This window comes from Sminthopsis crassicaudata, chromosome 6, assembly GCF_048593235.1.
Source record: "Sminthopsis crassicaudata isolate SCR6 chromosome 6, ASM4859323v1, whole genome shotgun sequence".
In the NCBI taxonomy this organism is placed as follows: Eukaryota; Metazoa; Chordata; class Mammalia; order Dasyuromorphia; family Dasyuridae; genus Sminthopsis; species Sminthopsis crassicaudata.
Window position 1 is genome coordinate 90055808 of NC_133622.1, and position 27460 is coordinate 90083267.

Sequence of the window (27460 nt, forward strand, 5' to 3'; positions counted from 1 at the left end):
ATTTTTTTTTAAAGAATTTTACCTCTACATAATAAGTATGGAAATACGTTTAGAAGAATTGCACATCTTTATTATATTGGATTGTTTGCTGTCTAGGAGAGGAGGGAGATGGGGGAGGGAGTGAGAAAAATGTGGAACACTAGGTTTTGCAAAGATGAATGTTGAATACTGTTTTTGCATGTATTTTGAAAAATAAAAAGCTATTGTAAAATTTTTTTAAAAAGAAAAGTAATTTAATTACCCTTAAAAGCATAAGAATAGGGGGCAGCTAGGTGGCGCAGTGGATAGAGCACCAGCCTTGAATTCAGGAGGACCTGAGTTCAAATTTGGTCTCAGACACTTAACACTTCCTAGCTGTGTGACCCTGAGCAAGTCACTTAACCCCAGCCTCAGAGGGGGAAAAAAAAAAGCATAAGAATAATTGCTTCAAAAATTTAAAAAATGAATTTGATCTCTAGGGAAAAGATCTTTTATTTTCTGTTCTCTTGGCAGATTTGTTCATGTTCAGGAAAGTTGAAAGCATTGCTCTAAAAGATCAAAGTTTATCAGAGAACTAGAAGGAATAGACCTGGGGAGAATACAGTAACAGATTTTTTTTTTTTTTTTTTGCTAAGATAATTGGGGTTAAGTGACTTGGCTAGGGTCACACAGCTAAATAAGTGTTAGGTGTCTTAGGCCAGATTTGAACTCAGGTCCTCCTGAGTTCAGGGTTTGTGCTCTATCCACTGCACTACCTAGCTGCCCCTCAGATACTTCCCTTTTAATGGAGGTGGATGAGAATATGTCACTGAAGGTTTGAACTCATGTGTTGGCTTAGATATAGAAAATGAATGAAAAAACATTTATTATGTGTAAAAAATAACTTTTGGCTGGGAATACAAATACAAGAATATAACAGCTACTTCTCAGTGAAGGAAGCAGAATTAGGAGCATAACCTTGTAAAAATAACCTTGAAAGATTAGGAATTGTGATCAATATGTTGATCAGTCACAACTACAGAGGACCCAATATGAAATCTGCTACTCCTATCTAAAATAGAGATAATGGTTCTCAGTAAGATGAATATACACTCACATATTATGATATGTATGTGCATATTCACATAGGTATATATACAAATATATATGTTATTGTGTATATATATATATATATATATATATATATATATATAAATAAATAAACATGGCCAATGTGGGAATTCCATTATGATTGAATATATATATACATATGTTTCTAACAGAAACATATATATGTTTCTTGTTTTCTTAACTAGAAGTAGAAGAAATGGTTGGAAGGAGAAAAAGAAGGTCTAAAAAGAAAATTTTGGGGAAAAAAGATTAAGAATATAAGCTTGTATTTTATTTTTTTTCCTGAGGCAGTTGAGGTTTCGACTTGCCCAGGGTCAAGCTAGGAAGTATTAGTGTCCGAGGCTTGATTTGAATTCAGGTCCTCCTGACTCAGGGTTTGTGCTCTATCCATTGTATCATTTAGCTGCCCAAGAGTATAAGTTTCTTGAGGATAGTGGAATTATATTGTTTTTGGTATTTGAATCTATAACTCTTAGCCCAGGATCTGGTACATAGTAAATTCTTAGTGAAGGCCTTTTTATTCATTCATTTATATTAAACTTATGAAGTTAAATTCTGAGCCCAAGAACAATGCTTTTCATCTATTGCTCTTAAAATTTATTTTATTAGCTCTGTCCTTTTATTATAACTTTTATAAATACTGCTGAAATCTTGATATTTAGTTTCTCTTTTGCCTATAAGTCTAATAGCCCTGTCAAAAAGGGAAATGAGGTTAATCTGTCTTGGATGAAGTATGCTGATAATTATGGGCAACATTTTAAATGCTCACGAATCAGCTTTTTAATAGTATTTTAATTTCATAGTAGACCCATGATCTCACCAATGTGGACATTCTCTCCAGTAATGTAAGCTGAATCTTTGTCAGCATACCCACATAGTACAGCACTAGGTTACTATTTAGGCCAGAGATGGTTCAATGAGATCATAATTCTATGGAAGTGTTGATATGGGGATTCTTAATCTAATCTAATGATCTAATAACTTAATGATACCACTCAGATTCTTATTCTTCCCATAGATCTTCAACAGATGTTCTACTCAGTGTGTGGGAAGAAAAGCTATTCCTATAAATTACAGACAACTTATAAGTGTTTATCTTTTTTTTTTTTTTTTTAGCATGTGTACTCCAAGGTACATTTCCCCCCTCTGCCTGACCATTGATCTGAAACTACTCATAAAAGCTAATCAGTTGATTGTTTTATATTTTCTCCATCTATTTGATCATTAATTTAAAATTTGATGAAAGTTTGATTTTATTAGTTTTTCAGTTACCCATTATAACGACAGTGGATTAACCTAGAATTACCTTTTTTTTTTTTTTGGCCTTGGAATGAACCATATCAATTCTTTGCGGTATACTTAGTTATTCCTTCCACATTATGACTTTCCCCCACTGCAGTTTTCATATCTTGCCGGATGGCAGGAATTTGAGAGGAGTTTTGCAGAAGCCATATGAAGACTAGTAAAAGATGCAGAAAAAGTTTAGGAAATCTGAAATGCATAAAATATGTGTACAGTGTTGAATAATACTAATCCAAATTTTTCAGTAAGGTACTGCAAGCACCCTATAAAAGTAAAAGAAAAAAGTCAGACTTCTCTGATACAGAGGGCCAAAAACTTATACCTGAATTTTCCAGAATGCCCCAAACACTCTCAGTGTGGAAGAGAGAAGTGTAATCCCTTTAGTTTATTCTTAATTTTGTTTTGCTTAAAAAACTAGCTGATGTGGTGAATAAAATGGACCTGAATTTAAATTCAGCCTCCAAGTCACTTAACCTCTATTTGCTTCAGTTTTCCTCATCTGTAAAATGGGGATAATAGTAGCACCCATCTTCCAGGATTGTTGTGATGATCAAATGAGATCATAATTTCAAAGCATAGTGCATGGCACATAATAACTACTATTGAAATATAAGTTATTATTAAGCTGACTTTAAAATGAGCTTTAATTCTCTCCATGCATTTTTACTGATGGTGGAGGAAGCAGCCCAAAATCATATGAAGATTTGAAAAAGAAAAAGAATGTGAAAAATTCACTGGGCTAAAAATTTGCTAGCAATGATTCACAAATGTCTATAACTCATAGTGGGCTCTTTCATATTTGCAAAAGCTTCCCAGCTTTTCTCCAACCCCACTTTGGTTCCAATTTTTATGTTTGCAAAAGTAAACCTAATGGCCTTGGGATTTAGGATGCATAGAACTGTTTTCTTTAGACGACTGTGCTGTCATTAAGTATAACAAACCCTTGCTTTTAGAAAACTGAGGCAATATGTGAGTCAGGTTTGCAAACACAGATTCCAGATTTTACCTGTATAGCAATTGAGGGCATCTCGATGTGAATTTTGTTGGTTTACATAACCACACATGCAATATTCTAAGGCTGCCATCTCAAGGAGTCCCTGTTTGTTGCAGCTCCGATAAATATTTCATATGTTGTGACTATGTAGTTACTTTTCCCAACAAAAACATGTCCAGGTGTCCAAGCTGCCTAAGTACCTAGGGCCTGGTTTATTTACTTTTTAAGTATATCACCCTTTTAGTGATTCCAGCCCTTTCCTAGAAACAGGAGAATTTGTGGGATGTAGAGCTCAGTTGACTAGCACCAATTTTCTGCCTTTTAAGCATGATGACCCAGTTGAAATGAACCTCTTTTTTATTTTTAATTTTTTTTTACAGTTTTCCAGTGGTTTCCTATTGCTTAGAATAAACTATAAACTCTTCTGTTTAGAATTTAAAGTCCTATATAACCTAGATTCAATCTGTGATTCCAATGAGATCTAACCTTATTCCATGGTTCTAGCTTGAAAACCAGTGTAGTATCCCACACAAATGAGCCCAGAAAGGAAGAGCCTAGCTTTTGGATTAGCATCTGGGAGAGGTTATTAGATGGGGGATAAAGCACGGATCTTTGTTGACATTAGAGCTTCCCTGAATGCTCCCACCCATAATCATTGAACCTTTAAGATTACACATGGGTGGAGACCTTATTTTGTTTGATTTGCCTATTCATTCTGTCCCATTCATTATACCCTGAATACCAGTTCCCTTAAGTAAAAACTGGCTCAGTGGAAGTAGCCAGAGAGAAGCTGCAGACAACAGCTTTCTTTATTGAAAAGATCATATTTTAGGTTCACATTCTTGAGCTGCAGAGCCAGGTTTGGCTTGGTTAGTTCTTAACATTCCCTGGTCATATGGAATCTTGTAAATAGACTGTGGATTATTCAGCAGTGGCCATTTTTGAAAGGCCGAAAGTAATTCCTAAGGGGAACTGGGGCTTTACATAAGTCTTCCATTACATTCATTGTACACATTTTGCTTATTGTCACAGTTTGCTTACCGCCCTAAATCTGATTAAGCCAGTGATGCTTACATGATCTCCAAGGACCATTTTTCTAAATCCCTTTGAGGTCATATCACTCCTTTAAAAGCCTAGACATCTTGGGAAAACATTGTAAACAATTTAGTTTTATTTTAACTTTGGAATAGGGTGAGGCTGTGTTGAGTAGTCTGACCTAACCACCATCTGCTTAGAAGTGACATTATTTTCCAGTATATTTCCACTCCATGAATAGGCTGACCTTGGAAGATTGGCCAGTGATTCTCTTTTCTCCCCTTAGTCAGTTGGGATTTGTTGAATTTGGCTGCGAAACAGACAGCCGGGGTTTATAGATAGACCATGTTTTAATTATTATGATTATTTTACTTTTGTTCAATTATTATTAGACTCTTAATTACCACTCAGTGATGGAGAAGGGAAGGTACATATTCTTTGGGTATGGGAGTTTGGAATCCATTCCTTTATCATGGTCATCTTATGAATTCCTAAATGTGAAAAGTCTGACACAATGATTCTAAATTGATTTCAGTTGGATTGTCACTTTATGTAATTAGAAAGTGTGATTTCTTCAGTTTGGGTACTTCTTCATTATATATGTCCACTCCTTCTTGATTATTCTCGTCTGTATGTCTGTATATCTTGTCTGTATAAATCCTCCCTCCCCCAATACATCTAACCAGCATGCTAACTAGACACTTTCTTCTCCTGAACTTGATATTGCATAGAAATAATAGAGATGAGCTCATAGGAATAGGACCCATTCTTCCTGCTCATGCAGCCCTGCTTTTTTTCCTGGTTATATGTTTTTTCCCAGTGACAATCTTTTTTAGTCATGTCCAACTCTTCATAGCCCTGTCCTGAGTTTCCTTGGCAAAGATACTGAAGTTTACCATTTCCTTCTCTAGCTTATTTAACAGATGAGAAAATTGAGGTAAACAGGGTTAAGTTGCCCAAGATCACACAACTAGTAAGTAATCTACCAAGTCTGAATTTGAACTCAGGAAGCTAAGTCTTTGCTGACTTCAGGCCTAGTGCTCTATCCCTACAACCCTGGCTGCCCCGTGAAAATTTTTACACTATTATATTCTAGAATAATTATTTTCCTATAATGTTGCAACTTCCTTATATCTACCATGTGCTTCTCCATTGTCCTTTGGGTGAGTTTCAGTTCATTAATCAAGTTTATTACATCACTATAATGTGTGAAGCAACATTTGGAAGTCAGAAATATCTGTCCTGCCTCTGGTAAAAACTGGCCGCTCAGTTTTGGGCAAATCATTTAAACTATGCATGCTCTAGGGCATTCTATAGTAAGACTATTCATTTCAAGGAAGTATCACAAATCTATTTCCTGTCTCCATTATGTACCAGGCACTGAAAATACAAAAACAAAAATGAAATAATTCCTATCCTCAAGGAGCTTGTGCTCTTTTGGAAGAGATGGCATAATTATATACAATATCAGCATACGGTCATTTTTTGAGAGGAAAGGGAAGGGAGCATTAGCAGCTGGCTAGGATTATGAGCCCAATTTTCAATCCTTCTATGGCTGTAAAATTATATGACTCATATAGATAAAACACTATAGAAAAAATATGCCTATTAAAAAGATGCTTACAGGCAGAAGCACAGAGAGTTCTGTGCAATTTCCCAAAGGCAGTCTGGCCTCCACTTTTCTTATTAGCTTCAGGAAGCTTCAGATTATGATATGCAGCTGGATAGACAATCCAGAGTGACCATCCCATTAATATCTCTATCAGACCCTACAAATATTTGTTAACTAATAGAATTTATTATGTAGTTATATAATATATGTATATATATTGTGTAGTATAAATATTATATAGTTATATATTATATGTTATATATGCTAATATATAACTAGCAAATAATGACAATTATTTGCTAACAGTGATAATAGCTAACATATATATAAGGCCTATTATGTACTGAGTACGATGTAAAGCACTTTATAAATATCACATAAGACCCTCCCAAAAATATATAACTGAGTTTCAATGATTTGTCCATGGTCACACAGTGTCTGAGGACTTTATGCATTAAACAATCTAACTAATAACATTTGAGAAGTCACACTGTGTGACTCAGTGCTTCAGAGCTGTGAAGACTTGGGGTGATGTAATGTGTAAAGGCACATTATTTGGTGTCATCAAGACCTGAATCTAGATCCTGCTTCAGACACTTACTAGTAATGGGATACTGAACAAGTCACTTAACTTCTCTAAAATACATTCTAGCCTTTGACATATGCTGGCTCTGTCACTCTGGGCAAACCTTCTCAGTGCCCCAGGCAGCTCTTAAAGGTGCAGAGAAGATGCCAGTCTCTCTTAGCAGATTTCTCACACTACAGAATTTTCTTGTGAAATCCTTCTAACAGTGAAGTTCCCTAGCCAGTTTCTGTCCTTAACTATTTGTGGACTCATTGTGGAGCAACAGAGTCAAAAACAGGTAAAAATTGAGTCATTAATTTATGAATAAGAATCTTTGGAGGTTGCATCTTGATTTAATTTTAAAATGTGATATTAACTATCTTTTATTGTATTTTTCTTATCTTTTTAACTATTTCCCAATTACATTTTAAACTGGTTGGGGCTAGCCTGGGGAATATTGTTTGAGGCATCCTGTAAGCCACCAGCCTGTTGGATATTTCTGTTGTAAAGTATGAGAAGTTACTTCTTTCAAATTCCCAAGAACCTATGATATTTTCAGAATCCTTTCATAGGGTTTGTTCTGACTAGTGGTTTGGAATTTTGAACTGTCCTATTCTTTCTACTTCCTATCTTTTCAAAAACACACAGTAAAAGTCTTTGGGATTGAAGATCTTTTTTTTTTTCTTTTTTTTTTAAATAATAATTTCTTTTTATTTTCAAAATACATGCAAAAATAGTTTTCCACACTCACCTTTGCAAAATCTTGCATTCCAAAATTTTCTCCTTTCCATCCACCCTTTCTACTAGGTTAAATATAGGTTAAACATGTGCAGTTCTCCTAAACATATTTCCACATTTGTCATGCTGCACAAGAAAAGTCAGATCAAAAGGGGAAAAATGAGAAGAAAAAAAAAACAACAACAAGCAAACGACAACAAAAAAGGTGAAAACACTATGTTATGATCCACATTCAGTCTCCACAGTCCTCTCTTTTTATGGCTTTCTCCATCACAAGTTTGTTGGAATTAGCCTGAATCATCTCATTGTTGAAAAGAGCCATGTCCATTACAGTTGATCATCATACAATATTCTTGTTGCTATGTACATGTTCTCTTGGTTCTACTCACTTCTCTCAGCATCAGTTCATATAAGTCTCTCCAGGCCTTTCTAAAATCATTCTGCTGATTGTTTCTTATATGATAATAATATTCCATAACATTCATATACCATAACTTATTCAGCTTTTCCTCAACTGAGTTTCCGGTTCTTTGCCATTACCAAAAGGGCTGCTGCTTATATTTTTACACATGTAGGCCCTTTTCCCTTTTTTATGATCTGTTTGGATGCAGACCCAATAGAGAACTGCTGAATCAAAGGGTATGCACAGTTTGATAGCTCTTTGGGCATAGTTCCAGATTGCTCTCCAGAATGGCTGGATCAGTTCACAACTCCACTAAAAATGCATTAGTATTTTCCCATATCCCCTCAACATTTATCATTATCTTTTCCTGTCATCTTTGCCATGGATTAAAGATCTTCAAGAAGAGATCAAAATTCTTTTTTTAAGGTAGACAAACCTGGGATTTGAATCAATTAAAGATTCTTCTAGGAACTCTTTTTTCTTATCATTGCTTCATGGCATAGACATGGAGCCCTGCATGAGTTCAAGAATGATCACATTCATCATGATTTATATTTTTGGCTGGTAATGCAGTATAGTGAATAAAGCTGATTTAGAAATCATTAAGTCCAGGGTTCAGCTTCTGTCTTTGACAAAAACTGGCGGCTTTTTCCTACGTAAGTCATTTAACTTGATAGCGCTTCTGGGAACTCTATAAGACTAAGTTGCAGAACAGGTTCTTCTGTGAATAAATATAGAGAATTTCCTAACCATAATTTCTTACACTGATAAAATTTTTGTTCTAACCCAAAACCAATCACTTTCATAGGAATCTAAGATGAACCAATTTACATACTGACTAAAGGATAATGAACAAGTCATTTAGCCACCTTGAAACTCACTTTCCTCATCTGTAAAATGGAAATTAATAATACTTTTCTTATTTACGTATACCTAACTAAGGAAAAATTCAAGTTGCTATTTATCATCCCATCCTCTAGAATTGACCTGAAGTGCTCTGGAAATTCCTCTTTTTCTTTGAATGAACTACACCACGACTCCAACTCAGATTTTCAGAATTATTGTTGTATCCTCTTATGTGATAAAAGATAAAGTTTTAGCTTAGTTGTATTTGTGACTCCTTTTGTCTAATAGCAGAGAATCTCAGAATTGGAAGTAAACTTATTGGGGTGGGGGGAGGTTCAGTGCCGGCTAAGGTTGGAGGAAGGGAGAGAAGAGTGTGTTTTAATACAGTATGTCAAGGGAATCATCTCTTAATGCAAAGCAAAATCTTGGACTAGTTTTGTATCTTCTCATTCTTAGATATGGCCATTACCAACCGGAGACTTTGCCCCTTAGAGCAAGATGGCCTATAACACCTTTGGAAGGGTCTTTATCTTCTCCAGTTACTCTAATTTTCATGCTCTCTTGAAATCATTCCTGGACTCCCAGTAGAGCAGAATTCCTGCATACTGCTCTATCTTATGGCCAAAGAGCCCCTAAAAGCTTTGTTTTTATATCTTGTATCTGTTTTCAACTGCAAAGAGGCAGACAGAAAAAGATCAAAGGTCAGAATTGATTAACAGGTACCTTCACTTTAAACAAGATTCTGAGGGTCTTCTCTGGTCATGGGGCTGTGATAGAAAGGGGACAGGAGAGGACTGTAAGGCTATCTTTGCAGAATGCTGCTATTTGTATCATTATACCACTGCTACCTTTTAAAAGGCATCAACATTGTGGTTCCTAAGCCATGATTTATAACCCAGGTCCTCCAAACTGAGTTGGTCAGAGCCATTAAAATCGGAAAATTCTGACTCGGGTCTGTTGAATACAAACCTCTACCTGAGTCCCATGTCATTCCAGGCATGAGCCAGCCAGCCTAATGATAGATGATACCCAATACAGTTGCCACCAAGCTGCTTTATTTATCATATGCCGGACTGTCAGAGAAACCACATCCTATAGAACACAACCTGTTTTTTAAGTTTTCATTTTAATGTAACCCGTTACCCTCCCTATTTATGGTCTTAATCATTTGTTTCCTTCAGAAACCTGAGACAAGAAGCTAGGTTCATAAGCAGAGTGCTATAAGGGGATGCCCTCTCTTATTTAAATAGTATTTTCTAGGAAATCCTGTTTTCATATATATATTTCCCAGCATAAAAGATACCTTCCAGTACAGAGGTTCTAATGAATGAACCGTTTCGGATTTACACTTTAAACTATTTTATCATTGTCTCTGTTTGCTTTCTTAAAATATAAAAATTAGCTTCATAAATTCTGCCCTAATGTGCTCATTGTATACCTTTTTTTCCCTTTGTATAGGAAGGCAGAGACGCCAATGCTCCCCTCCTTAACAGAGGAAGCAACGGATTAGCTGCCGGGGGTGACAGATTCAAACCTGTGGTACCTTGGCCCCACGTGGAAGGGGTAGAAGTGGACTTGGAATCTATTAGAAGAAAAAACAAAGCCAAAAATGAGCAGGAGCATCAAGTTGGGGGTGTCAATCAACAAAATGTCCTCCAGAGACAATATCTCACTTTTAAGCCTCAGACACTTATCTACCATGATCCTGTGCTCCGCCCAGGAATCATTGGTAATTTTGAACCCAAAGAACCTGAACCTCATGGTGTTCTTGGTGGCCCTGGAGAGGAAGCAAAGCCATATGTTTTGGGACCAGACTACAAAGAGTCCATTCATGCCAGCATTAAAGAGTTTGGATTTAACATGGTTGCAAGTGATATGATCTCACTAGACCGCAGCATCAATGACTTGCGACAAGAAGAGTAAGCAGATGTCCTCTTACTGTTCTGATTGGGGGTGGTTTGGTTTGGGATTTGCAAAGTCATAGATAAGGGGAAGGTATTTATTTCTTTTAAAGGGACTAACTGAGCTTGTAGTAGTTCATAATGGTGATTCGTAGGAGATGGGGGTAAGCAAGCAGAGTTATGCTTTATAATTTTTAGATTCCTATTTGAGGGCTCAGGTAAGATTTCTAGAGTTACGTATATTTTCCCTAACTAATTAGAGCCATGTTTATTTACACTGACTTTTCAGTACTATGTTCACCGATCTTTTCAATAGTGGGGGTTTTTTTGGTTTGTTTTTTTAAATCTTTCTCTCAGTAATCTCTCTTCCAGCATCTGTTGTCTTGTGCTTTGAAAAAATACAGCAACAACAATCAAAAAAATCCCAAAACTTGTTCTAGTCATTCCCCTCCATGATCTGTGGTCTTTCTGGTTTCCTTTTGTAGATGTTTACAGTTTTGCTATCTATCTATATTCTTCCCCTTTTTCTCCAATTTCATTTATTGGAATCCATTAGACCTCTCCCAGGTCAAATGGATACAGCCTTATTCTTTCCTCTTTTGCTCTATGGTTTAGTAAAAAGACTGACATACTTCAATTTCCAATACTTTGCTCTATCAGAAGTCCCCCCTACCCCTTCCTTCATCTACCTATTAATTATATGAACATAGATAAGACATTTCACCTTTTGCCCCTCAGTTTCCTTATCTATAAAAAGAGTTCAACTATATTTGCATTACCTATATCTGTTGTGGAGAATCAAAGGCATTGATGCCTATGAAAGCAGAGGACTGAGTCCATGTAAGATCTATGAGCACTCTTTGCCCTCCTCTTCTCAAAGGATGGTGTTAACCTTGCCCTATAAGTCTAATTTATAGTAGCATAGAATTTTAAAGTATTATAGGGGTTCTCAAACTACGGCCCGAGGGCCAGATATGGCCCTCCAGGTTATGGCAAATGGGCTGAAAGGTGGAGACAGTGTGAGTTTTCGTTTTTACTACAGTGCGGCCCTCCCACAGTCTGAGGAACAGTGACCTGGGCCCCTATTTAAAAAGTTTAGGACCACTGGATAAAATATATAATAATAATGATTTGATGTGAGGTCACATCCTGCCTCAGACTCTTACTAGCTTTGTAACCATATTGCCTATTTAACCTTTCTAAGTATCTAACCCCTTCATTTTACAGATGGTTTTATCTGTAAAATGAAGGGGTTTGGACTAAATGACATCTGAGGTCCTCCCAAATTCTAAATTTATGATCCTGTGATTTTCCATAATTTTCCCATTTTAAAAATCAGAAAAATTAAAATTTGATTACTTTTAACATTTGATGCCATTATCCAGTTTGTTCTCCCTATTATCAGTTAAGAGGAAATCAGAACAACAGTTCCCTAATAAGTAAAAGAAATGGTCAGACTTGTATATCTGCTGTTAAAACATATTGATGTATGAGAACTTGTCACAGGAGTACCTTAACATTCTTCCTTACCTACATTTTATATCTCCCAGCAGCCTTTTTTGGAATCTGGATTCTTACCAGAACTTGTTTGGGGAAACCCTTGGGGAAAGGGCAGATTTTCCCCCTTGTCAACACGGAGATTATTTAGAGAGAACAGGTTTAAAACCAGCATAGTGGCTGCCTTACATTGTTCATAAGTCACAATAAGAAAGATCATAAGCACATGCTTTTAAAAATAAACGTTCAGAAAGAAGACAAACCAGCTCTTTCAGACTGTGAATTGGCAGGATCCTGTGCACTTTAGCCACTCTCCCAGACTGTGCAATCTGCACATTTAACTTAGAGAATGTCCATCACCTTTTTCCCAAACACTCCCCAAGGACAGAAGAGCAGGATGCCGTGGAAGGCCCAGGTATGCAGACCTGGCCAGCCCTGCCTTGAGAAGGTGAGCCTTTCCAGCTCACCACCATTACAGTAGAAGCCAACCAACCACAGGATTAGGATGCCAAGTTTGGGGTTGCTTTCCCAGCTGTGGCTTCTGACACCAGAGCTTGTTTGTTACCGTGGTTTTGCTCTTGTCTTTTCAGACCAGTATTCTGCACACTCATAACCCAGTACAGAACTGCCCAGCTGCTCACTTGACTCATACTTATGTACATTGCGGTTGTGAATTACACTCCCTGAGTAATTTACTGGCTGTTGATTGCTTATTAAAAGGATTGAATGACTGTTTTTGGAGGGAGCCGTGTCTAGGGTTTTTTTTTTTTCCTTAGTGGGCTGAGCCAAAAATGACTTCACTTACCTTACTATTTTCTGCAAAAAATCATGCATTTGCTTCTCATACATTTAGAAGTTTAGGGTTCTCCCCTCCCCCATCATTGTACTGTGAATGGATGCTTAGAAACAGATTTTCTTTGCATCTTTTTCCTTCTAAAAAGTAACAAAACCCAAAATCTATAATCTCAAGCCTTTGTTTTGAATTTTTAAAAAGATGAAATAGTTATGACTTCCTCAGTGAATTAAATATTTAACTTTTTCTGCTACCTCACTTGCATTTATAAAATAAGACAGTAAGTTGCAGAATATCACTGCTTCATAACTGTGGAGCTCAAAAGGATCTTGGAGGATTTGAAAGAACTTTGAAAAAAAATCAAGTATTACATAAATCATAGATCATAGTTGTAGAACAAGAAAGCACTTTAGAAGCCATCTATCCAAATCCTTCATTTTAGAGATTAAAAAACTGAGCTTTGGTCATTAAGTGACTTGGTCATGGTCAACTAGCCAATAAGTATTTGGGGCTAATTATGATAAACACTTACATAGCACTTGAAAGCTGGCAAAGCACATTATAAATATCCCATTTTATTCTTATAAAACCCCAGAATAGTAGGGTGCAAACTCAATTTTATAGATTAGGAAACTGAGGCTGGTAGGTCAAATGATTTGTCTAGGGGCACATAGTTAATAAGTGTCTGAGGTCAAATGTGAATCAGATCCTTCTGACTTAAAAAAGTTCATTTTCCACTATGCCACATATATATCTTTTATTCACTGATAGCTTAGTTCAGATTGTCAGTTAGGCTGTTTCTGTTTTTTAAAAATTCCTGTCTTCCAACACAAATGATTTTTTTTTTTTTTTTTAGCTCTGCTTGATTCCACAATAAATACTAATCCTATTTATTTTCGTTTAGTGACAAACTGAATTGTTAAGACTTCCTCTCCCATCCATTTCTATTTTAACAAAGAAATCCTTCATCTATACCAAGATATTTGAAATCCAGTTAATCCAGTTGGTAAAATTGTTGTGATTGTTTCTTCAATTAAAATGGGTTTAAAGTCAAGTCCTAACTACTGTTCGGGGATCAAGATTAGAGATTTCAGACTGAGTTGGTTGTTACTTTTAGAGGGATGTGGGAACGATTCTATGAAAGAGCTAAATGAAGTTAATTTTAAATAACTTCTAACAAAAGTTACCAGATACATTCGGATATAGCTTGAATAAGATAACATTTGTAAAACATTTGTCATAGTACCTGGTATAGTAGGTACTTAATAAGTGCTCATTCCCTTTCTTCCTGCAAGATTGTTTCATATTTCAGTGTTTTGATTGCAACGGACCCCATATCTTATATTTGAATTTGACATTTACTGTTAGCATGTCATCCCTACCTTCCCCTGCAAACCTGCAATATGCCCCAGGCCTTCTATAATAAAATTTGCCAGTTCCAATTCCCAAGAAGCACTTAAAAAATAGTTTCATATGACTTGTGTTAGGCATGCAATTGGTTTTCTTTCCTAAAAAATGCCACTTTGTAGCTAATTTCAGCCTGAAATATATTGCTATAAACACAAGTTTTGAATATGTATAATTTCCAAACTAATTTGAAGTAAAGTAAATCCTCATACCCAGTATTTCCCCCTTCTTTCCTGTTCTCTCTCACAGTGAAAACTATGTTGGATTTGTAGTCAGAGTTCAGAATCTTTTCTTTGTCATTTAATAGTTGTATGACTTAGGCAAGTCATTTAGCTTGTCCTAGACTTAGTTTCCTCTTCTGTGAAATGAAGGGGCTATAATAGATGACCTCTGAGGTTCCTTCTAGTGCCCAAATTTGGGTTCCCTTTTTCAACGAGTTCCCTCTACTCCATTTATTCAGAGTTAGCAGCCACAGTTACCAAAAGACCAGGGTTAGTTTGTGCACATATATATAATATATATGCATGTGTATATACACCTCATACTGCTACCTTTGTGGTATTTTTCAGTAGTTTCAGAGTGTCTGACTCTTTGTAACTCTATTTGGGATTTTCTTGACAAAGATACTGGAGTAGTTTGCCATTTCCTTTTTCAGCTCACTTTTTACAGATGAGGATACTGAGGCAGACAGGGTTAAGTGACCTGCCCAAGGTCACCTAGTCAAGAAGATCTGAGTGCAAATGCAGCCTTAGACACACCCAGCTAGTAAGTGTCTAAGGCCTCATTTGAACTCAGATCTTCTTGACTTCAAGCCTAGTGTTCTCTTTGCCACCTAGCTAATATTTAATTTTCTATGATTACTTTTGCATAATTGTTGCTATATGTTATGTCTGTGTGTGTCTGTGTATCTCAAACTGGTTTTTACTTTAAGTCTCTGACTCATTATTAGGAGCTTTATTTATCTAAAGTGGACATGATCTCTGGACGATCCCAAGGTTTCCTTATTCATACCCATTGTGAAATTAAGGAGAAGAAATCTGGGCTGACCTTCCCTGAAGTCTCTGTGCTTTATCATAATCACTTCCTAGGAGCTCAGTTTTGAGAACCCTGAAATATTGCCACATAGCAGGGAGTTCATAGGCTTATAGGTTTAAAGCTGGAAGAGAACCTTTATAGATCATCTTGCCTAAGGATTCTTAATCTGGGCTCCATAAAGTTGTTTAAAAAATTTGATGGCTGTGATGAAAATAGGTGGTTTCCTTTGCAATCCTAAGCATTTTATTTTATGCATTTAAAAAATATATATTTTTTGAAATCCATTCCAGGGGCTCTGCCAGATTGCTCAAAGAGGTCCATAACACACACACACACACAAGAGAAAATGAAAGATAACTATTTACTGAACCTTTACTTTAGATCTAGGTGCCTTGAAACCTTTAGTCAGTCCTAAACTAGTTAGTCCCTTTGCCCTATCCTATCAGAATATTGTAATTATATCCTATCAGAATATTGTTCTTCTCTCTCAGTGGGGACAGAGGAACAGGGTTATCACAGAGGAGGAAAGGATAGATCCAAGGAACAAGCTTTTAGAATTGGTAAAAGGTCTAGGATCCATCAGTCAGTAAACATTAATTATCTACTAAGTTTTGATAACAATAACAATTATGTCAATAGAATGAAATAGTCTTTGACTTTAATAGCTGATTTTTGATGGGGAAACAATATGTATGCCTGTGTGTATGTAGATAAAACAAATGCAAGATAATTATGGGGTGAGGTCATATTAGATAGGGGATCAGGAAAAGCTTCATGTAGAAAGTGGGACTAGAGCTGTGTCTTCAAGGAAGCCAGGAATTTTCAGGCAGAAGTGAGCCGGGAGAGTCTGTATGAATTACCGCAGGAAGGCCAGACTGACTGGACCATAGAGTGTTTGTAAAATAATATGGTATGATGAGTCTAAAAAGTGGTTGGGGCCATGGGGAGAAGGGCTTTCAATGCAAAAGAGAGGGGCTTTTGTTTGACCCAAGAAATAATAGGGAACCTGGAGACTAAGGCCGTGAGTGAGAGGGTTATCTCTATGCGGTGTAGGGAGACCATACAGAGGAATGAAGTAGAAAGCCTAGGGTCTTTCATTTTAAATATGGAAGACTCAAGCTGAAACTAATCCAAAGCCTTCAGTGAGCCCTCTGTGCTAATTAGCACCAGTGCTAAGAAGGAGCTGTCCAAGAGTCAGGGTGACATTTGAAAGCCAAGCAAGCTATCTGCTTTAGATCAAACATTTTCTTAGGTAGAAAGAAAGAAATACAAATATTTGCTCATACAGCCTCTTGAGTACCCCTGTGAATAAGTTCCTTATCTCTTGCTGAGCAATGTAAACGGGAGATTGACCATGAATTTAACGTGGTGTAAACAAAAGTAGGATCTTGGCGAGTTCTGAGGTGTCAGGGGGACTGTGATCTCAAAAAGTGACATCACTGGAAACTGATGTGAAGGCCATAGCTGCACCTTGAAGGTTGTCTAGGGTAACTGCTTTATTTTATAAATGAAGAAACTAAGGGCCAGAGAAGTTACATAATCTGTCCAGGGTTCATGGGACCATCAGTTTGAAGCTGGAAGGACCACAAAGAGTCATCCTATCCAGTGCTTTTTTTTTTTAAATGTGAAGAAACCGAGAACCAGAGGAGTCACTCAATAAGTCAAGCCTGAACCTGAGTTCTGCAACTTCATATCTGTTTCTCTTTCCTTCCAGTATAATTCACTGTTTAATGACCCTTACTAGTAATTCCACTTAGCATATCACTGGCAAGCAGATTTTTTCCCCATCTCTTTCAGGTCCAAGGGGAGAACCTGAGCACTGTAATATAGCCACTGTGTGGGTGGATGATCACATTTCTTATAATCCTGTGAGAGACACCAAAGTCAAAAAACTTATTTTAATTTGAATGCCGCCTTTCTAATCAAAAAGAAAATATGCAAGCAATTCTGCTGAGGTTCCAGTTAAGCAGATCAGGCATCTGGGAAAAGTACTGGAGAGAAGGATTAGAAACCTGAAGTTACAAGTTTCTAAAAACCCTAGAGGTGAAAAAACTGTCATTTCCAAGGAAATAGTTGTAAAGTCTTTGCTAAAAGAGAATGCAAATTACCCTCCTGCCTCATTTTCTGCGAAGCATGAGCTCCCTCCAGAGCCTGAAAAATCAGAAGTACACACTTCCTGCCATGGCTCCCCATTCAAATATAAATACAAGAAGATACTTAATACTGAATCTCTTCTCTGGAGAGAGTGAGGGAACATGAGTACTCCCAAGTCTCGAGACTCTCTCCTAAAGAGTCTTGGGCAAATTGATGTAAATCAAAATTGCTCAGTCAAATCACATCAGGTTCTTTAAACAAAAGTCTCAATGCAAAGTAACAGATGGATTGTTTGTTTTTTGCGTTGTTTTTGTTTTTGATGAAACCACACATCCAACTAAATTTAAGGCTTGAAGACCTTTATGGAGTCTCATAGTCTCCTATGAATTATTGAAATGTTGAATGCATTTAAGGATAAGGAAATCTTAAAACTGCAATTACCTTTCATTTTTCTAAATCTAAAGGGAAAATGTGGCATAGTGGATAACTTTATTCTCAAAGATAAGATCCAGGCTCAAGTTCCACCTTTCACACATAGTAATAGTGTGGTAAGTTAAGTAACTTCTAGAAGTGCTTCCAAGCAAGTCTAAGAATTTGTAACAGATAAGTTTTTTGTTGTTATTGTTGTTTTTTAATAATAGCCATTTATAGGGGCAGCTGGGTGGCTCAGTGGATAGAGCACCAGCCCTGAAGTCAGGAGGATTTGAGTTCAAATCTGGTTTCAGACATGTAACACTTCCTGGCTGTATGACCCTGGGAAAGTCACTTAACCCAATTGCCTCAGCAAAAAAAATTTAAAAAAGAAATAATGGCCATTTATTTTCAAAATATACGCAGAGATAGTTTTCAACATTCACCCTTGTAAAACCTTGTGTTCCAAATTTTTCTCCCTCCCTTTTCCCCAACTCCCTCCCCTAGATAGCATATGTTATCCATATCCATATATATGGATATGGATAGCATAATACACATCCAATATATGTTAAACATGTACAGTTCTTCTATGCATATTTCCACAATTATCATACTACACAAGAAAAATCAGGTAAGAAAGGGGAAAAAAAGCAAGCAAAAGGAACAAAGAGGTGAAAATACTATATTTTGATCCCCACAATCCTCTCTGAATGCAGATGCTCTCTCCATCACCAGTCTATTGGAATTGACCTGAATCACCTCACTGTTGAAGAGAGCCACGTTCACCAGAATTGATCATCATACATACAATCTTGCTGTTGCTACGAGCAGTGTCCTCTTGGTTCTACTTCTTTCACTTAGCATCAGTTCATGTAAATCTCTCCAGGCCACTCATAATGAAATAATTGTTCAGACAAAAACAAAGACTAAAAGAAATCCAAATGAACCCTATTTTTGCATATGTGTCATTTCAATAAATCCCCAAATAAAAATTCTAAAATAGTAGTATGAGAGGTTTCAAACTGTTTCAGATATATGTACTATAGTATTTCAGATATAGTACTATAGTCATTATAAATGTGTACATTTGCTCTTTTATGAGAACTGGGATTTTTAAGATAAGGGGGGGACTGTTTCCTAAAAATAGCTTACATTTTTAAAAATTATTTTTACTAAAGCTTTTTAATTTTCAAAAGAGATGCATGGATAATTTTTTCAACATTAACCCTTGCAAAAGCTTGTGTTCTAATTTTACCCCCTTTCTCCCCACTCCCTCCCCTAAATAGCAAGTAATCAGATATATGTTAAGCATGGTAAAATATGTTAAACCCACTATGTACATACATATTTACACAATTATCTTGAGTAGCTTACATCCTAACAGGGGAAGGCAAGCTAAAAGGAAGCTAAAAAATGGGAGATATTCCCAGGGTAGAAAAAAGAGTTTGAAGAGATAGAGAGGCAGGAGTGTGTGTGTGTGTGTGTGTGTGTGTGTGTGTGTGTGTGTGTGTGTGTGTGTGTGTGTCCACGCCCATTGGAGGGAAAAGGTCTAGCTGATTATTTTATTCTTTAGCTAGGGAAGCAGGGAAGAGGGACAGAGGCTGAGCTCTAGTTTTAACCTGACTGAATTTTGCCCTGTGTTAGGGAAGAATGAAGGAGTGAACATAGCAGGATTGGGCTTGGAATGGAGTTTTAGAGATGAACTGGTCAATCAGAAGGAGGGACCACAGGGCCAAGTAACTTTCGAGGCTGAGAAGATGATGATGAAAAAATTTGGGGGAGCATATTCTAGAGAGGAGTGAAGGACTAAAGACAGCCTGAACATTTTCTTTAAAAATGGAGACTATGGGAGCAACAGCTTCTTATTTTTTAACTTCAGCAAAAATATAAGCATTTCAGGAATGTGTTGAGACTCATTTATGCAGAACATACAGACTATGTTCTATGTATAAAGGATTTTCATTAGCCTCAAAAATCCCCGTAGAAACATAGAAATGGAGATCTTAGAAGGGACAGAAAGGAGTTCTTATAAAACCTTAAGTTCTTAATGTAAACTTTTAAATTATATATATATATATATGTATATATATATATATATACACACACACAATATGCATATATGTAATATATATACATATATATACATATATATGTATATATACACACACACAATATGCATATATGTAATATATATACATATATATATATATAAAATTATGTTTAAAAAATAATTGGTGTTCTTTGTAATCTTATCCATTTAAAAACACTTTGAGAAGTTGATGGATTTCACAAAGGGCGAAAGATCATTGTCCTTTCCCATTTAAATTAATAGTTCTGTAAGGGAATATCTCAAGATCAGCCTGAGTGAAAAGAGCAAATTGCCAGAGCATGTCCACTAAAGGCAGAATATTAAGACCTGGAGAATTTTCCATCCATGATTATACTTTTGCTAATTGGTGACCAGAAAAAAGTAGAAGACAAAGCAGACATAATGGAATAAATCCAGGAATTACTTACTAAATAAGTGTCCAATAATTATAGGAGCTATTGATCTATTTAATTTTAACTGCAAATGAATAGAAATGCAAGGTCAAGAGTCCCGTTGTTGAAAAGGATCAGGAATTGGGGAAGACATTGTCAGTCCTGTCCCACAAATGATGTGTAAAAAGCATAGAGTAAGTATATGTAACACTGAAGAGTGATGGGGCAACTAAGGAGGCAGTAGTGGGAATTACAATACTGGGGGAAATGGGAGTAGGAGCTATAAATGGAGGTTGCCCGCAAAAAGGTGGAAAACCAGGCTATAGAATGGCAGAAACATCGGCTGTTCATATTTTGGTATTCCATATCAGTCCTGTACCTTTGCAGTGGGAGTAATTTTGCAAGAGTGTTTAGTGTCTCTACCCCATTTGATTTCTTTGTCAAGCCACTAGAGGTTGCTATGAGACATAATCTCAAATTACAAACCATAAAAACTGACCGAGTTTAACATGACTAATCTGTTTTCAGGTGCCCTTTTAGAGAAAGTTTTTTTTTGGACTTATCCTCAGTACCTTGCCTGATATATCATAGGAGCTTAATAAATGCTTGTTGAGTTATTGATAAAAGAACTGGAGATTTACACAGATATATTCAATTTACTGGCAAACCGTAGCCCAAGAATTAATAACAGTTTGAAAATGTTACAGTATTTTTATCCTAAACGATTCAATTTAGTCCCACTTAAGGTTAAACAAAACACGTAACAAGATTTTATAGACTATTGGGAATAAACACTACTTCCTTAATCTTCACATTGATCAAGGACAGTTTTGTGAAATTGTTTTTTTCTAGAGCTGTTACTAGGCTGAGATGAGTGGTGCTTTGTCTTAGAACATTCAAATTTAGAATATACTGAAAAAAATTGTTTTCTTTGAAAGATAGAAATAATTGATCTTAGCAAGAATAATTAAAATGAGAAGCTGCCAGGTGCTAACTTTTGACCCTGGTATCCTCCAGTCCAGCCTTCTTTCTTTTATGTATAGAAGTTGCTGTCCCACAACCTTCTGGTAGGATAAAAGAAATATCTCCTAAATCTCCTGCTTGTGAGAGACCAAGACCCAAGATTTCTTCATCTCCCTCAGAGACTTTGTTCCAATATTCCTATTCTTAATAGCCTCACTAATCCCTCATGTTACTGGTCCTGGCACCAGCATGACAATTAACACTTTTATTTTTGTCAAATTTTTAAAGACTTGTTATATTGGCAGCTCTTCCAATGAAAATCATGAGAAAGACAATAAAAATATTTATATCATATAGAATTTTATTTCCCTTTCAAATTATATAATTAGAACTGCTCAAATCTCATTAACTAATCAAAAGAATTTAAGAGACCACTTTTATCTTGGACAAAACTAAAGATGTATTCTAGTGACAAAGTAGAACCTAAAATAGCTGTACCAGCTTAGTTATGCCTCCGCCCAACATATATAAAATGTGGTGAAAAATAATAGTACACATTTATATAATACTTACAATTTAGAAAAAAAATTTTTTACCTTGTGATATAAAGATGTTTCATCCCCATTTTATTGATAATAGGAAATTGACACATAGAGCGGCTATGACTTGGAGTCAATTATAAGGTAGGTAGTAAGTGTCAGAGCTGGGATTAAAGCTTAGCTATTTTTGACTCCAAATCAAATGTTCTTACACTGTATGAGACTGCTTCTCCTATAAAATGAAATATAGCAGCTCATGTTGTAGTAAATTCTAATTCAGTCTCACACACTTACTAGCTGTGTGACTCTGGGCAAGTCACTTAACCGTAGTTTGCTTCCCTTTTCTCAGCTACAAAATGAGGTTACATAATGGCACTTATGTGAGATATTTGTAAAAAAAGACCATTGCACAGTGTCTCATATATAATATGTTCTATATAAATGTTTATCCCCTCTTCTCTATATTTTATATATACAATGAAACTGATGGAATGCCTAATCCTAGAGTCTATAATTTGTTTTTATTATCTTTTATTATTATTGAGTTTAAACAAAATAATGAAAAAAGCATTTATTAAATATCTATTGTGTATCTAAATATCTATAGATAAATATATTTATAATAATACATTAAATATCTAATCTCACTTCTAAGTGCAATTTTTAAAAATCCTTAGGGAACTTAAATTTAATTGGATAAATATAATACAAGGTAAGGTGTGATAGAGACAATTAAGATATCCAGATTAAGTGTCATCAGAAGATCTGAGGAGGAAGAGAACACTTCTGTGAGATTTCACAAAGGAAGAGGCAACCAAGTTGGGTATTAAAGGGAGAGGGGAATTCTAAAGGGAGGATTCCTAGCCATGGGAGATGGCCTGTGTGATTCATGAAGCTTAATCCCATTGACAAGCTTGATGATATAAGGGGGAAAAACTTAATAATTGTTGTTGTCCAAAAATGGAATGGGTTGTGATTTCCCCATCATCAAATGGAGACTGGGCAACAACTTGCCACAGATGTAGGAAGATTCTTGTACTAAATAACCTGAATCTTCCTTTCAGGTCTAATTTTTTTTTTAATTATATCTCTCTGTAGACAATCAGGGTCTATTTCACTGCTGTCTTATTCTCAGGGCTAAAGAAAAGAGAAGACAGGATTAGGGGTAATAATATTCTGGCAACTTCTGGGAGAAGGAAGCATGAAATGGATATAGATAACATGACAAGTTTTTCTCTTAATGATTTCCCCAGCAAGGATACCTGGACAATTTGTGAGAAACGTGGAAGGTCATATATGCTACTTCATAGACATAGAGGAGGCAACTGTGGTTTAAGGGATAGAGAGCAGACTTCTGAGCCAGGAATACCTGGGTTCAAGCCTGTTTCTGCCAAAAAATGACACTGTCAAGTCACTTAGCTTCTCCATAAGTACTCTACTCTAAAACAGTTTTCTAAGACTTAAAGTTGCCTATGTTGTTAAAGAGAACTTCCTTATCTGGAAGTTCCCTATATCCAGTGAAGTCACCAACTTAATATTTTTCCCTTTATTGAGTTGTGGAATTTTTTTTGGCAAAACTCACTTATACATTTTAATTGGTAAGAGTAATACCCATATCTTCTCAGTTACTGATTCACTATTCTATGAATGTTGTTCAGTCATTTTTTTCTGTTTTGTCCAACTTTTCCATTTTCTTCTAAGCTCATTTTATAGATGAGGAAACTGAGGTAAACAGAATGAAGTGATTTGCCCAAAGTCACACAGGTCTGAGTCCAGATTTGAACTTAGGAAGAAGAATCTCCCTGACTTCAGGCCCGGTGCTCTATTGCACTACCTAGCTGCCTTATTCTCTACAAAGTAGAATTTTATTTATGTAGCCTTTTTAGAAACAGAAATTATCTAATATGAGCAGAAATTCATTTAGTCTGAGCCCTCATTTTTAGCTTCTTTTTTCCCAATGCCTTTGCATTTGCTCCTATAACAAAACACAAAAACTGAAACACATTCACTTGACTGAATCATTTCCTCAAAATATTGCCCTGTATCTCTTCTTACTTTGCCAAACTCCTGGGAAAATTCATCCATACTCATTGATTCCACTTCCTCACCTCCTAGTCCTTTCTTCAGCCCCCTATAGTCCAACTTCTGTTGTTTCCAAGGTTACCACAATTTCTTTTCTGTAAACTCCATGGCTTTTTCCTCACTGTTCATGTTTCTTGCCCACCTGAATACTTGTCAGAGCTGTTGATCACTCTCCTCTCTTTCTGGTTGGGCATTCTTCCCTTGACTTCCATAATATTATCTCTATATAATAGAGATAGATAATTCCTACCTTTCCTTCTTAATTTCCAATTCTGGATCGCCATCCAATTTCCACTAACCATAGATGGATGTCCTCCTAGGCTTTGTCCCAGCACCTTTTTTTTTTTTTTTCCTGCCTTCTTTCTCCACCTTGGTATTCTTATCAGTTGCCATGGATTCAGTTTTCACTCCTATACAGATGACTTCCGAATCTGTATATATAGTAATATGAGAAACAGTGTTCTCTTTCTGGAACTCCAGTCCCACTCATCCCCCCACTGCTTGCTAGACTTCTCCACCCAGATGTCCCATTGGCATCTTAAATTCAAGATGTACAAAACAGATCTGATTGTCTTTTTTTCCACTCTTCAACTTGTTACTCTTCTAAACATTTTCATTTCTGTCAAAAGGTACTATATGCAACCTTGAAGTCAACCTCAACTCTTCCTTCTCCCCAAGTTCCCAAGTCACTGAGATACAAATTAAAAATGAAAATGTTTTTGCCCTCTGTTGCATTCCACATCACAGCATTTTGCATTTTTTTCTTTTCTTCAGTAGCATAGCAAACAGTAGTGGCCACTGTTTGAGTTTTCATGAACTTCAGGATGTTTCATTACCCTCTCCTCTCCAGTCCATGCTTTGCTCAGCTGCCACAATGATAAGGTTTAACTTTGACGATATTATTCCTTATATGTCTTCTATACCTTCTTATTGTTTTTAGAATAACAATGAAAACTACTTAGCCTCTTATTTAAATTTTTCCACAATCTGTCTCCAGCCTATTTTTCCACACTTATTTGATACTACTGCCCCTCATGCATTCTATACTCTAGTCAAACTGTTCCCTGAACTAAAAATTCTATCCCCACATGCCTGGAATATTCTCTTTCATCCCTGTCACCTCTTAATATACTTCTTTCTTTCTTAAAGGTTTCTTCAGCCCAATTGTCTTCTCTTATGAGAATACTTTTCTAATATCCTTAGTTATAGATTATCTTATATTTACTTATTTATTGCCTTATTATGCACACACTCGTCAGTTCTCAGAATGCAAAGACATTTTCATTTTTTAATTTATAACTCAGTAGCTAAGAATAGTGCCAGCTCTTAAGAGTGCAAAGACATTTTCATTTTTTAATTTGTATTTCAATAGCTAAGAATAGTGCCTTTCCATAATAGGTGCTTAGTCAGTGCTTGTTGAGTGAATGAATAAAAGCCAATAAGCAAATATAAAAATATTTTTTAAAATTACATCCTTGAAAAAAATTAAAATTACATACATCATTCCTGCCTCTCATTTAACCTTTCTCCTTATCAATTTGACTCCAGCTAGCCTCACTTCTACCAAGTGTTTCAATTAGGGTAGAAATGTTTATGGATCAGGGCTAAAAATGGAGTTTCCCTTTTGGGAGACCAAGTTTCTTTTAAGATGCTAAATTTCTCAAGGGCTGGTCTTAGACACTATGAAAGTCTTATTCATAATCTGTGAAATAGGAAAACTGAAAAAAAATTTTAAATTGCAAGTTTGAAAAGATTTCAGCTAGGATTTCTCTGACTCCCTTACCTCTTAAAATTGTCCAGCCTTTGGCCAGATTGGTTTCTCTGAGCTTAGCTGAGCTGCTTCTTGGATGATAAATCATTCACAAGGGGACCCATAAGCTTTTTCACCTTGATGAAACCTATCAGAGAATATGCTTTGCTGGTTATTAGTCACCTCCACAGCATAAAGAGAATCTTAGTAGAGGTTAAACTTGCATAAACCTTATGCAAACAGGATGATAAAAGCCATCAAAGTTGATGGCATATGAGATCACTTGAAGGAACTGAGAATGGTCACTGTGGAGAAGACAAGACTTGAGTTGGGGCTAGAGCCTTCTCATGATTTTTTTCAGGAATTTTAGGGAGACAAATTTGAACTTGTTCTGTTTAACTCCAGAAGGCAGATCTAGGAGCAATAGGTATGTTGTAGAGAGGGAAATTTACATTTAATGTAAGGAAGACCCTCAAGAAGGTGTGAATTCTTCCTGACTGGTAGTCTTTAGATAGAGGCTGGACAGTCATTTGTCAAAGATGTTGTAAGGAAGAGTGTTTATTGAATAAAAGTTCCACTAAATATTAACCTCTTTTCAACCTTTAAATGTTGTAAATATTAGGTCTTAATTTCCTTTTTCTTTCTCTAGCACAGTGTTTGCACATCAGAGTACTTAATAAATGGTGATTGAACAAAATAAATGAGTTTCATCAAAGGGATAGAACCAAAACTAATTGTCAGCTAGTAAATAGATTCTAATGGTTGAATTAACCAGAACAGAAAAAAAAATCTGTTGCAACAAGCACTTTTAAGAGAAGAAGCTTATAAAAATGCATGGGAAAGGTGAAAGAGGAAACAGAAATGTTAAAATAACATGGCTCAGGCAAAAGTCCTTGCTCCTTTGAGGAGCTTAGTGTGAAGGAGGGTGTAACTTCCAAGGTTTGGTGACACAGAAACTGGAGGATGCCAAAAGAGTACATATCAGTGCCAAGGAGTCATCTGAAGTCCAGGGAAGAAAACTTTACAAGACCAAAACAAAATAAACCCAATAAAAATCCTTGTTAAGTCCTAATGGACATCAAGATGATTCCAGAGCACTATGTCTGGAGTCAGCAAAACCAGAGTTTTCTATCTATCCACCTATTTATTTATTTGTTTATTGTCTATTGGTTGTGTCTGATTCTTTGTGATCCCATTTGGGGTTTTCTTGGCAAAGATGCTGGAATGGTTTGCCAGTTTCTTTTCCAGTTAGTTTTATAGATGAGGAAACTGAAGCAAACAGAGTTGTCACTTGTCCAGAGTCAGATAGCTAGGACATATCTAAGGCCACATTTGAACCCAGATTTTCCAGACTCCAGGGTGAGCATTCAACTCACTTTACCACCTACCTGCCCCTATCTTTATTATTATTAATTCCAAATCTTTCCCTCTTTTCACTGCAGTGGGCACAAGTTGTTTATATGCATTACTCCATTTGGTTTTTGCAACAACCCTCATGGAAAAGTAACAAGTTTATCTCCCCAACAACCCTGTGAGATAGGTAATAGAAGTATTATTTTTTTAATTAAAACTTTTTTTTTATTTTCAAAATATATTCATGGATAATTTTCAGCATTTACCCTTATAAAACTTGTGTTCTAATTTTTTCCCTCCCTTCTCCCCCACCCTCTCTCCTAGATAGCAAGTGATCTAATATATGTTAAACATGTGTAATTCTTCAGTAACAGAAGTATTATAATTTTTATTTTAAAGAAAGGAAAACTAAAGATCAGATAGCTGAAAAGTTTTGTCATATGGTTATTCAGATAATAAATCCAGAAGCATGGTTGTTTTAACCCAGGTCTCTCTTTACTCCACATTTAATATTATTTCTTCTGTACCATACCATCACTAAGACACAATGGCTGCCCTTTAGTATAG

General features: G+C 36.1%; 1 protein-coding gene across 2 annotated transcripts in view; it reads left to right on the forward strand.

Annotated features, from left to right (window-relative positions):
* Positions 1-27460, forward strand: part of GALNT7 (polypeptide N-acetylgalactosaminyltransferase 7) — a 191699-nt gene that overhangs the window by 91815 nt on the left and 72424 nt on the right. For both annotated transcript variants that reach the window (XM_074272575.1, XM_074272576.1), the window contains exon 2: positions 10043-10503. In XM_074272575.1, coding sequence (XP_074128676.1) covers positions 10043-10503 — 461 coding nt within the window. The remainder of the gene's footprint in view (positions 1-10042; positions 10504-27460) is intronic.